The 13,725-nt window shown below is 39.3% G+C and overlaps 1 protein-coding gene across 5 annotated transcripts in view; it reads right to left on the bottom strand.

Moving 5' to 3' along the window:
* The window catches only part of rap1gap2a (RAP1 GTPase activating protein 2a), a 63,493-nt gene that overhangs the window by 27,349 nt on the left and 22,419 nt on the right, over window positions 1–13,725 (bottom strand). For 2 of the 5 annotated variants that reach the window (XM_077611157.1, XM_077611156.1), the window contains exon 1: window positions 3,661–4,316. The exons of the other annotated variants lie outside the window; for them this stretch is intronic. In XM_077611157.1, the coding sequence (XP_077467283.1) occupies window positions 3,661–3,788 (128 nt within the window). In that variant the 5' untranslated portion in view covers window positions 3,789–4,316. Of the gene's footprint in view, window positions 1–3,660; window positions 4,317–13,725 lie in introns of those variants that run through there. 5 annotated transcript variants of the gene reach the window in all.

Consider the following 13,725-nt stretch of genomic DNA (forward strand, 5'->3'; position numbering starts at 1 on the left):
AGAGACAATGGTATCTCATCCATTACACCCTGAGACTATGCTCACTGTTGTCAACAAACATGCCAACGAGTACATTTTGTCCCATTTTTGTTTGGCAGGAAAGTCAAAGCAAATCTACGTACAACTGAATACATATATTAATGTCCCCATGTTCCAATACGTTGTCCCTTGCACACCTCTCATCAAAAAGGGGTCAAACACACAGGAAGAAAGTGAGCAGTTTAGAAAGGAGGTAATTGAGCATTGGGAAAGGAAAAATGAAGTGATGGAGGAATGGAAATACTAGTGAGTCAGTGAAAAGAAACATACAATGCTGCACCAGAATACAGGACTAGGGAAAAAGTGTGTAAGCTGCGAAAGTGGAAAAACAGATATTAACATGCATGGTAGGCTGGTTGAGCACTGTAAATTGCCCCAAGATATTATTGTGAGCGTGATTGGTTGCCCTGCGATTGGCTGGCCACCAATTAGGCTCTAGAACCTTCTGCGACCCTTGTGAGGATAAGGAATAAATGTTCTTATTATGGCGACATGTTTGGTTAGCATGTCCACCTCACACATCCCAAACATGTGTGGCAGGCTGACTGACCATTACAAATTGTCCGTAGGTATGAGTATGTGCCCAAATAGTTTGTTTGTTTATTTGTGACTTGCAATGTGCTGGCAACTAATTCACAGTGTCAGTACATATGACTACGATATGTAGTGAATCTATCTACCAGTATAATACAACTAGCAAGTCATTTAACCTTAATATTCCCTGTCAGAAAATCACAGTCAGAGGTCAGAGAAATCTGTCACCGACAAATACAAATAAAGATGATATCAAAGTATGAGGCCTGATGGTTGAGTGGTTAGTATGTCGGCCTAACAGTGCTGGGGTTCTGGATTTGAACCCAGGTCATTTTTCTTGTTTGAAGTTTACATGTTCTCCCCGTGCTTGCACGGGTTTTCTCCGTGTACTCCGGTTTCCTCCCACATTCCAAAAACATGCATGGTAGGCTGATTGGACACTCTAAATTGCCCCTAGGTATGGGTTTGAGTGTGCAGGCTGGTTGAACACTCTAGGTATGAGTGTGAGCATGAACCTTCTCCTCGTGCCATGATTGGCTGGCCACCAACTCAGACTGTCCCCCACCTTATGCCTGGAGTCAGTTGGGAGAGGCTCCAGCACACCCACGAGCCTTGTGAGGATAAGCGGTTCAGAAAATGAAATGAAAAAATAAATAAAAATAAAAGTATGAAAGGGGTGTGACCATTCGCAGAACAACAGCATGTTAAAACTGTCTAAAATTGCTCCCGGTTCCTCATGACACCACTAGAGCAAGAGTATTGACTGCCTTGCTATGTTTTTATGTCTGCCATGGGCTTTTTCAACTGTCAAGTAGAAAACCACACGGAAGATATAACACAAATCAAATAGATTAGGGGCAGAGGGAAGTACAAACCTGGTTTCCATTCCAGCATGTTATATTTGACTGAGCAGTGATTCAATTACTTACATTACTGATTGTAAATTGTCATGACACAATTCTTAATGTTGTTTTGGAATCTTTCTATAGCTACTGTCAAACTAACTGTCTGGAGGACAGGATTAGCAAATCCCAATTTTCCAATTGTGGAAGCAAAGTATGCCTCATCTACCCTGCTTGCAGCAAGTAAATTTAGCATAAAAAGCATCTGAATTTCTGTTAGGTTCATTATTTTGTTTGTTGTTAAAATGCTTATAGGCAAAAATCTTGAGATGTTGGAAAAAGATAAGACATTTAAAACCTTTTAGATGTTTCCATATGCCTTTGGCGTATGTGTCACAAGTACAAGGACGTTACTTTAGGAAACAACAAATATTATCGATGCAACGAAGTATTTATATTTCACAATTGGTAAGTTCAGTGACGTGTAAGAACCATATAAAACCCCTGTATTATTTTGTGATGAATTCTAATTTTTGTTTGTTTACGATAAATGTTCAGAACTTGGAGTGAAAAAAAGCAGCACAGAAAATAAAGAGACATTTTTCCCCCATTGTTTTAAATTGTGAAGGCCGGGAAAAAAAGAGACAATCATCTTTCATTGTATTTGTTGGGAAATGTCTGTGAAATTATAATTAGTGAGGACGTTGTGACTCACACGTAGCTATCTAAGTCCCAATGGCAGGCTTAATGGTTTTTGGAAGTTTATTATTTCTCTAAATTGATTTTTCAACCATTACTGAAAAAGCAGTTTGTTTCTCAGAGTAAAAATAACATTTCATCTTTACTTTTTTTTTTTTAATTCCACCTGCACATTATCCTTTTGGAATTTGCTCTAAAAATACAATAAATGATAACGGGAAAAATATGAAGTTGAAGATATGTGGCAAAAATGCCTCATTTGCACTGTTGTTAAGGAAACAATTTGCAGATGCGTACAATATTTTACAATTTATACTTTCTGTAAATAATCAGCAGGCAGTAGCACATCTGTAGGCTGTAAACAAAATCTTAAAATTTAAATCAGTACATCAATATTTTACATTTTAATGCACATATTCAATGGTCAATGTTGTTAATTCCATTAGAGGGGTGACATATTTTATGAAGAACCACAAAGTTTGCGTATATTTTTTAAAAAGAACAATATACTTAGTATGAAGATTCAGTTGCAAACCTTCAAAATCCACCTCAAGACTGCACGTGAGTCACCCAAAATCAACACCACCAACATCCTATAACCATTCGTTAACAGGTGGCACGTTTCCGGGTAGTGCTCTGAGATTGTAAACATTAAGATAATAGGTGCAAAACAGAGTTCAATTAACGGAGCTGCTCAATGTTGACATAGTTCTCTGCAATGGACAGCAGATATCGGTTCGCGTCATTTGAGGCGCTTACCAATATTCAAGACCAGCTGTTACGATAAAATAGACACATTGCACTTAAGCCTAGGGCTCACCCAGTACGAGTTAGGAAACAAGCATGTGTTCACATTGTGCTAAAACTAGAGACCACTATGTAATCAGAATAGCCTTCAACGAGTGCCCACTCTGGATGTTTGAGTGGACAGAAACAAATGTCAAGAAGCAGATATACAGTGCATTAAAACACAAGTGGGAACTTTTTTCTCTATGTCCTCAGCAACTTTATGTTATCTCATTTACAACCTCTTATTTACCCAATGTTCCTCTTTTTAAAGCTTGGCTAATGTATTTCCTCTAATGTACTGTGCTGAATCTTTGCTGTTTAAAACCAGTTACTATGGACCTTTGTTGACACGTCACTCTCTTGTTACTGGTCCTTGCTATCCTTTACCCATTTTTTATTTCCACTGACCCAAATGCGTGCACTCTACACACACACACACACAATTTGGACACAACCTGTCCAAATACATGTTGCATACGCCCATAAAAAAGGACCCAGGTATAATAAAGCTGTGAATCTTAAATCCACTGAACTTAACGGAATAGACAATGTGCTACTTACCAGTTACTTAAAATAAATTGCCAATGAATTAACAAATAAACTTTCTTTCACAAGCACGCCCAAAGCTGAACTGATGTGTATTGGTCTGTGTTTGTGTGATCTTTGGCAGAAAGCAACCCCGGCCATATTCTTTCATACCCTCATATAAAGTACCTTAACAGTCTTTCAGTCTTGTCATACAATGAACTTCACCCACCCTTCACTCTCCTCTTTCTCCTTTTCCTTCTCCTTGGCTTTACGAGACTTGTGTAGGAGTCCAATCAAGATAACTGCAGCCCGAATGCCGGCTTTTTTGTTGTGTAAGCGCCCTCTGGATTGAGACATGCTGGGTTCCTCCAGGGTGGATTTTGTTGGCAATTGGTCCAAGGTCACACTATTTCCAGGACTCTTGGGCGAATCTGACCACTTGGCCGTTTCCTTTTGGGGTTCCAGTGTGAGCTGCAAAAGTCACCACCTTAAATCTTAGAGAATCTCTATTTCAGAGACATATGTGGAAGACAACAGAGGTTGTCTACTTTGTGTCATGGATAGTTGTCAGTTCCAGTGTTTTTCCTTTAAGGAAGGCTACAGACTGAGTTGGCCGTAATCCAAAAAGGTCCAAGTTGGCACTGTTGGGCTGCGACGTTAAGTCCAAGGTGAACTATCCGCATCCTCAGCTCCTGCAATGCTTCAAATGCGATGATCTTCCACAACACAATATGTTGTTTGATGACAGAAGATGACAAAAGAGATTTCTAGCAGACAGTCCCACAGACTTGGTAGCATTGCATCTCTCTGCCCTCTTCTGACTGTCTTTCTCTCCCTCACTAACTAACATGCTCTCCTTCCTCTCTCTTTGTGACTGCTGCTGCTTTGCTCCCTACCAGCTGTCCTCTAAGCCCTGTTCCTTTTATTCGATAGGTTGGAGTTTGAGCAAATACCGCCCACTTCTCCTCCCTGTTCATGGAACACTCCCCCTCCACCTCTTTCTGCCCTCTTGAACCTTTTTGGATGCAATATCTTTTTCCTTTGAATTCCCTTTGAATCTTAGACACTCACAAGCACAGTTTCTCTCTACCTCTCTCGTTTTCAACAGTTTTTATCATTCAGGTAGACATGACATTTACTGACATGACATTACTACAGGAATTCACTTGCCAAAGACTCAACTTTAAACCATTTGGTTTGTTAGGTATACATGATTTCTGTAAATACAGTTGTGCAAACAGTTTGAATTACCTACAGCTTAAGTTATTGTTGATAGTCTGCTCCATCGTGGGAATCCACCGTATGTACAAGCTTAGCAGCTTATTCTATGCAGTGCCGTTGCCAAGGACATAGAAACTGAAATGTGACCTAACTAATGAAACCAAGTTTTAAAAACCAAAAGAAACAAACAAAAAATAACAGCAACCATGAAGAAAGAAAATTAATTCATTATCCAACCTTTACTCAAATTTCAACTATTTCTTAGTGTTTAAGTCCCATTTTGTCTCTCGACCTCATTTTTAAATGACCATTCTCTCATTTTTTTATCCTTAATTTTGAACCATTGAACCAGCAAACAGAGCTCTGTCCGAAAGCTGCGCCGGGCTAGTTACGCTAGCTACTAGCTAGCTACTATTTGTGAATGGATTGTGGCCTGGACATCGACATCAACACAGCTTTACAAACGGTGCCAGGCAGTGCCGGGCTAGTTACGCTAGCTACTAGCTAACTACTATTTGCGAATGGATTGTGGCCTGGACATCGATATCAACACAGCTTTACGAACGGTGGCAGGCAGCGCCGGGCTAGTTACGCTAGCTACTACCTAGCTACTATTTTCAAATGGATTGTGGCCTGGACATCGACATCAACACAGCTTTACGAACGGTGGCTGGCAGCATCGGGCTAGTTACGCTAGCTACTATTTGCGAATGGATTGTGGCCGCCTGGACGAACATATAAAACTCAGCGTTTTCGATGACTAATTTGGACAATTGTTCAATTCGGATACAGAAAATGAGGACTTTGATGGATTTGTGGGTGATGATGACATGCGTACATTGTAAAATGGCTAAATAAAGTACAACCGAACTCTGTTTTGCTTCTGTTGCCTTTTTAAAAATGTGTTTTTAGCGTGTGACCATATGTTTAAGCTGGTGTATGTTTTGCCATGCCTGGCTGCGTCTTTAAAAATGGTGCGTCCTTTGTGTGTGTCAAATACAGAAATAGCACTCGTTACTGACACTGCGGCTTAAATTGCGATGTGCCATATAGTCGTGAAAATACGGTATGTTTTTACCCACACCTGCTTGTCGCCTCTCACAGTGGGAAACCCCAGAGTGAAATATAATTATTTTATACATTGAACAACATTAAACAGTGAAACTCATTCCCAGGCAAAAGTGCTATTTGATACATCGTGTAACGAGTAGAGTCACATACAAAAGTGGACAAATAAAAAAGACAAAAATATACACTAAGAAAAACACATTGATTGTTTAGTTTGGCGAGAAGAAACAATCATGAAGAGGTGGACAATTTAGATGGATGGCTTAATAGATTGCCTGACTCATTTAACATATAATAGAGAGAGACAAAGACAACTGAGCAGCTAACATGCTTCAGTAATTGTATGACAGTGGCTAGGGAATGAAATTGATGCAACCCAGGAAACAGCAAACGTGACAATTACAAGGTCTCATTTCTTTCCCAAAGCACTGCTTATCCTTGGTTTCATCAGTACCATAGCAACAGACTAGCTGGCACAAATTTTGCCTTAAGCATCCACAAAATTCACTGTCCATGAAAAATGATTTTTGTTTACTCCAAAGTTACCACAAAAAAATAACATAAACAAGTGCATGACGATCACTTTAAATCTAACCACAGGTTTTAAATTCATCACAGGTATTCCCCAGTGTAATGCACAATAACATGCACGAAGATTGACTTTCACAATTTGAATCTTGTAATAGTATAATCTATAATTTAACATTCATCATATTTTGGTTTTAACCTTGTAATAGTTCAATTTTAATCTCGTTATAGTCATATTAATTTTCTCTCTGAATATTATTGTATGACTTTCCTGTGGCACACCTGACCATTGCTCATGGCACACAAGTGTGCCACGGCACAGTGGTTGGGAAACATTGCTATAGGTGTGAAAATACAGTACCGTATTTTCACGACTATAAGGCCCACTTAAAAGTCTTAAATTTGCTCCAAAATAGACAGGGTGCTTTATAATCCAGTGTGCCTTATATATGGGAAAAAAATAGAATGTATCATTCATTGAGGGTGCGCCTTATAATGCAGTGTGCCTTATAGTCGTGAAAATACGGTATATAAAAAAGGAGAAAATATTTCTAAAAAGACTATTCATTCAGTCATTCATTTTCCGTACCACATATCCTCACAAGGGTCGCTGGGGGTGCTGGAGCCTATATAAAATGACACACTCCCTATTTCACAAACCTACCAACTGGGACATCAGGCCCCAATCGTGCGTCATCAGGAGGAAACATGAGACACCTTTATCAACACTTTGTGGCTCAAACACAAAAATAAATGACAATGTTCCTTTGTGATACAAATACAGCAGCACTGAGCATAAATAAACATTCTCTACTGTTAACATTAAATAAGGAGCAGATATCCTAACATCATTTTTAAAAAGTAAGGCAGCGCACAAACTCCAATCCAGATCAGTGTCACATACGTACCTCAATATCCTTTTTTTTAAAGTAAGCTGAGTAGTAATTTACTGCAGGTGAACAATGCTTCAGTATGAGCAACAAGTCATCAGGCTGCATTTGCATTTTGTGGAAACAATAATCTATTTTACGCATAATAAGCAGACTCACAGCCTGTGGAAACTTAGAAATAATTGTGAAAAAAACAACTATGTCTACTTATTAAAATGATAAAGATGAATGCCAGAAGCACATTTTACACCATGTTTTTCTTGCTCTTTGGAATGAGTTTAACTAATGACTTTCGTGCTTTGCTTGTAGTCTTGAAATCTCGGTGACAGTCAAACATTCCCCAACTACACAGCAATGGGTTGCCAAACAAGAGATCATTCCATAAAATATGAAGCCTGAAGTCCATTTTGCTCCACAGAAGACACTTCAAGGTCTCATCTCATCTCATTTTCTGAACCGCTTTATCCCTACTAGGGTCACGGGGGGTGCTGGAGCCTTTCCCAGCTGACTTGGGGCCAGAGGCGGGGGACACCCTGAATTGGTGGCCAGCCAATCGCAGGGCACAAGGACACAAACAACCATTCATGCTCACACTCATACCTAGGGGCAATTTAGAGTGTCCAATCAGCCTACCATGCATGTCTTTGGAATGTGGGAGGAAACCGGAGTACCAGGAGAAAACCCATGTGGGCCCGGGAAAACATGCAAACTCCACGCAGGTGGACCAACCTGGATTTGAACCTATGCCTCTCACTGTGAGGCCGACACGCTAACCACTCAGCCGCCTGGCCGCCCGCCCTTTGAGGTAAAACCAGTTTTACTGTATTCTTGTAGGTCACAAACAATAACCCAAGAAAGTGGGGTAGCGGGAAGGTGAAATATTGACTTTGGATAAATACATCTGGTTATCCAGTCTTATTTTGTGAAGTTGACATCAAATTTTGGCAGCTGATCTACACATACGTACTGTATTTCCATGTCTATTTTGGGTAACCCCATTCCATCTGGAGCTATGAAAAGGTTTCACATGTCAAAAAAAAACATATGGCTAGGCAAAGACAACAACATGTCTAGCATACACACATTAGCACCACTGACAGGAAAAATTGTCGAGCATCAAAGAATAAAATTAATGTGATTCGCTCAACGTCCAGTTTGCCACAGGGATATGAATTTAATTGCCGTAATTTTTTTAAACTCCGCCTGCCATTTTATTGAAAACAATAGTCCTTTCAAAAATAGATTGCATGTCCAGCGCCGTCAACGGCAGCCAGTGAGTTAACGTGTGCCTAGGGGGACAATAGCGGCCAGCCAGACAATATTTCGTTGCACCCTTTTGATGTCCAATTGTAGGATTAGTGATGCTTGTTTGCATTTGGGATGGCCAATGAATTAAAAAATGAAATGAATGAAGCAATTAAAAAACAAAATAAGCCTGATTATGCGATTAAAGTGAATAACAAACATGCAAAAATATTTTTGTTGTTGTTGAAAAGCGGCCGCCTGACTGTGTAGTGCACGTGTCAAAGTGGCGGCCCGGGGACCAAATCTGGCCCGTCGCATCATTTTGTGCGGCCCGAGAAAGTAAATCATGAGTGCCGACTTTCTGTTTTAGGATCAAATTAAAATGAAGAGTATAGATGAATATTAAATTTGCTGATTTTTCCCCTTTTAAATCAATAATTGTAATTTTTTAATTTTTTTTCTTCTGTTTTTAGTTCAAAAATCATTTTGTAAAATCTAAAAATATATATAAAAAAGCTAAAATAAACATTGTTTTAGATCTATAAAAAAACTGAATATACAGGGCTTTTAATCCAGTTCTTTTAATCCATTTATTAAAAAAAATCTAAATATTATATCTAAAATGGTCCGGCCCACATGAAACCGAGTTGACGTTAAAGTGGCCCACGAATCAACCCGAGTCTGACACCCTTGGTGTAGTGTTTCATACACTTGACTTCAGTGCGGACAGGCGTGGGATCGATTCCCGCTGGTGGCGGTATGTTTGTGAGTGCGAAGAGTTGTCTGTCTCTCTGTGTGCCCTACGGCTGACTGGCGACCAATCTAGGGTGTAGTCTGCCTTTTGGCCAAAGTCAGCTGGGATAGGCTCCAGCAACCCCTGCAACCTTTACAAGGATTCGCAGTACGGAAGATGAAAAGATGAATGAATGTTGAAAGTTGACTGCATTACTGAGAGGAAGACGCAAACATTTGGCGACTGACAAAACATACAAACACATGCACGTAAACACACAGCTTAACAAGTTAAAATTATGAATTGAAATAACGTAACATTCTTGAGGTCCATGATGAAAAATAAAGAATAAAGTTTACAAACTCAAAAACTAACAAAGCACCCTGTTAGAATGCTGTGATGATAAACGGCAGTCAAAGGCACACATAAAGGATCATGGAGACGCACGACCCTCCTACCCAATGGAAGCCCAGCAGGTGGTTAAGAAATAGCCGCTGTTAGAGCTGTCATGCCAATTTCAAAATAAAATGCAGGATACATGAAGTGTACTTATGTTTCAGTAGATGTTTGATGTTTGAGATTTGGGGTTTTGTTACTTGAATTTCATTCTTGGAACACAATGAATATTTAGTGAGTAGCGGTACTAGTATTGTATTTATATTTTCATCAGGGTCACAATTAGACACTCACAGCCAGGGGTGGGCAAACCGGTCCTCAATGGCCGCTGTGGGTTTTTATTCCAACTAATCCAGCACAGACAGTTTAAACAATGAGGTTTCTGCAAAATCAAGACACACTGATTGCACATTTTAGATACGAGATTGGTGAAAAGATGTGCTCTTGATGGTTTGGAACGAAAACCCGTACACACTGCGGCCCTAGTTAATAGTTTGCCCACCCTTGCAACGTGAAACAAGATACCTATTTAATGCACTTCAAGGCCAATTTAAGCACCAATGTGCAATACACTATACAAACACAAATGGGGACACCCACACTCATGCCTGCTCAAATAGTACCAAGTCTCTCCTGGCACTTCACACGTTCAAATGTCTTCCAAACAAACAGATGCCAGTCTACAAACATCACTTCTCTTTTTATCTCTGACAGAACACCGTGTAAACATAAGGCATGTCACTTGACTCAACATTTGGACAAAGACTTAAACATTAAAAGGGAAAAAAAAGAAGCTGAAAAATAATTTGCTTGGCCTAGTTGCATGGTGGCTGGCCAAAGTGACCTTCAAAACTGCTGCTTAGTTACTACTTTATTCCCAAGGAACAGAAACAGACACGTGCACGCACACAGACACACACACACAGACACACACACACACACACACACACAGACACACACACACACACACACTGCCGAATACTAACAAAATTCTTTATTCACAAGTATGACAGTGAGCACTGAGAGTTGCTCTTAATTATGTCTCAAATATTTATGAAGTGTTCATTTGCAAATGGCACAGTCACTGCGTATAATGTCAGATTAGCATTGAAATGCCATTTGTGTAAATAAACTTGCAAAGTAAATACTATGTAGGCAAATGTCATCTTTTGTGTATCTCATCAAATAGGTAGCAATTGTGTGATGTGTCGGACTTTAACATTCATACTGTATAAATGAAATAAAGTGATTTTAGTGGTTGACATTTAAAAATGCATGCAAAGCATATACAATACTTTGCTCTAATGTCCATTAATGTGTTCAAACCTATCATTAATTTTATTTACGAGAATCATCGATTGCGTTTTAAAAATGTATCTGCACTTTTTCCACAGAGAACGTGCTTCACGTGTAGAATGAATTTTTAAAAAAATATATACGACATATATATATATGTATATATGTATATATAAATATATATATACATATATATATATATATATATACATATATATAAATATATATATAACAAAATATCATAGAACATCTCATAAAACAGATGGTATAGTTAATCAAAAGCTAATGCAATGCAATACCCTTTAACTGTGTATAGAAGCCATACTAATAACAATATAATTATTAGATTTCTTGCCCTGTGATTGGCTGGCCACCAATTCAGAGTTCAGTGGGTCCCGCGCTTGGTGCCCGAAGTCAGCTGGGCTAGGCTCCAGCAATTTCAGAAAATGACTGAATGAATATATGTCCCAAACTTGTATTTATGGTTTGATATCTAGTCATACATATACATATATTTGAGGCTTCCCACCTCTGAACAGACTTATGTTTGGACCGATTTGACCATTCTGTCTAGTTTGAATTCAATCAGTGTCTTTGTCAGACTGTTTTAATACTGTGGCAACGTTTCAAGGCTCAGAGGACAACTCTATAACAATTCTGAAGTGCACATGCTTGAGTTTACACTCTCAATCATCAATACCAGCTGGCCGCCATGGCTATCTACTGAATCTTCATCTAATTGCAGTTTTATATTTCTTACTACAACATGCCTTTCCAAGCGGGATCAAAAAAATGAAAATGAATTAAAAAGTAAAACAAAATTACAATCAATCCCATCAATGCTATGCATCACTGCTCTTTGTTATTTTTTCTTTTAAATTTAAGATTCATGAAAAAGTAAAAGGGCTTTTGTGGCAGACAAAGCAATAAACTAAAATTTACATGAGTAACCTCGAGAATGACCATTGAAGACAACATACGCATGTTGGACAAGGAGAAAAGAAGCTATGACACTATACTGGACATAGAGGCGAATGTGGGTGTGGATTTTGTCTCCTGCTCACCCACCCACTTGAATCTTGAGTGAGTGTTAACAAAGAAATTCCATTCTCACCCACTGTATTTGATCCCATTCCTTCCTAAACTAAAGACAAGATCACAGCTTTTCAGATATCAGAACCGGGCCAACAATTGAAATATTATTTAGGAATATAGCCATATTTTACTCACCAAAAATCCTTTTTAACTGTACACGATATCCATCCTCCTTTCTTTCTTCCTTCTTTTCTATCGCCATCCAAGCTAATGCTGAAAGTCGAGCCTGTCCTGTCATATGTCCGGCATAGTCCGTCTTGAAAATAGCTTTAAATCAACACAACAATATATTTGCTTGTGCAGCTAGCTCCAGATACAGTTTGGTAGCTCTGGCTAATCACTAGCCAATCATGGTTGGTGAAAGTGATGACGTATCCCTACGCCAGCGAGAAGGCAATGATGTATCCCTATGCCTGCAAAAAAGCATTGTGGTGTTGCCAACTCGAAATCTGATTGGTTAAAGCAACAGTCTTGTTTAATGCAGCAGAGCCCGCAGAACTGATTGTGAAGGCCTTGAGGCAGATTTCTGATCCTGGCAACAAATAATGGCTGAAATGTGATTGGTTAAATAATTCAATATGAAAACACATCTGGAAGCAGTGCAACCAGGGGGAAAAGCAATGAAAGGAAGCTAACAGACCATTTGGAATTATTTAATATGTATTGGTGGACAAAATATAATATATGATTCAGATATTTCTTAGGCCAGCAGAGAAGGCCTTGAAGGCCCTGACGGCCCGCCACTGCTGTCAAGTATAGTGGTGGTAGGGTAGTAGTGGTTCACACATCCGCCTTACAGTTTTGAGATTGTGGGTTTCATCCCTGGTGGTTTCAGACCTTCCTGTGTGGACTTTGCATGTTCTGGCTATGATTGCGTGGGTTTTCTCCGGATATTCCATTTTCTTTCCACATCCCAAAAATATGCAAGGCAGGCTTGTTGAACACTCTAAATTTAGTCTGAGTGCAAGCATGAATCGTTGTTCGTCTCCTTGTGCCATGCGATTGGCTGGAAAGCAATTAAAGGTGGCCCCTACCTACTGCTCATAATTGGCTGGGATTGGCTCCAGATACCCCCACGGCCCTTGTGAGGATAAGTAGATGTGGAAAAATATGAATGGATGAGTTACGAATGTCTAGTCATTTTTTTCTCTTTTCTATTTATTATATTCGAATGTAATTTTTTAATGTTCTATGGTCTTCATCTGTACTGAAAATAGATCCTGAGTTCATAACAGGTTGGAGTTAGCTAATTTACATTATTACTCATTCTGATTAATGTTAAAAGAAGATAGTCTTAAGAGATTCGTAGCAGAATGGAGTTATTGGGGAGAAGGGGTTGTTTTCAGGGGACACACACAGACACCTAAAATGAAACATTTTTTTTCACACCCTGGATGTGCCAAAAGCAAAGTCTGATGGATGGCCCATTAGTTGAAGTATTGTTGCCTCTGTGGGATAAGATGTGACACAAACAAGCCAGACGGGCAGTTTAACTGGATTCTGTCACCTTTGGTGAGAAAGTACAGTCATAAGTTACGAAGGGCTGAGAATACTTTATCATTGGAAAGCCAAATGTGAGGATCATTAAAATCATGAATGCAGGATCTTGAAATTGAGCTAAAATCAATGCACAGTTTTGGAGTCCTGGGTTCAAATCTAGGTCGGTCGACCTGTGTGGAGTTTGCATGTTCCCCCCGGGCCTGTGTGAGTTTTCTCCGGGTTCTCCAGTTTCCTCCCACATTCCAAAAACAATCATGGTATACTGATTGAACACTAAATCCCCCCCTAGGTATGAATGTGAGTGTGAATGGTTATCCGTCTC

Source organism: Stigmatopora argus, chromosome 10, assembly GCF_051989625.1.
Source record: "Stigmatopora argus isolate UIUO_Sarg chromosome 10, RoL_Sarg_1.0, whole genome shotgun sequence".
In the NCBI taxonomy this organism is placed as follows: domain Eukaryota; kingdom Metazoa; phylum Chordata; class Actinopteri; order Syngnathiformes; family Syngnathidae; genus Stigmatopora; species Stigmatopora argus.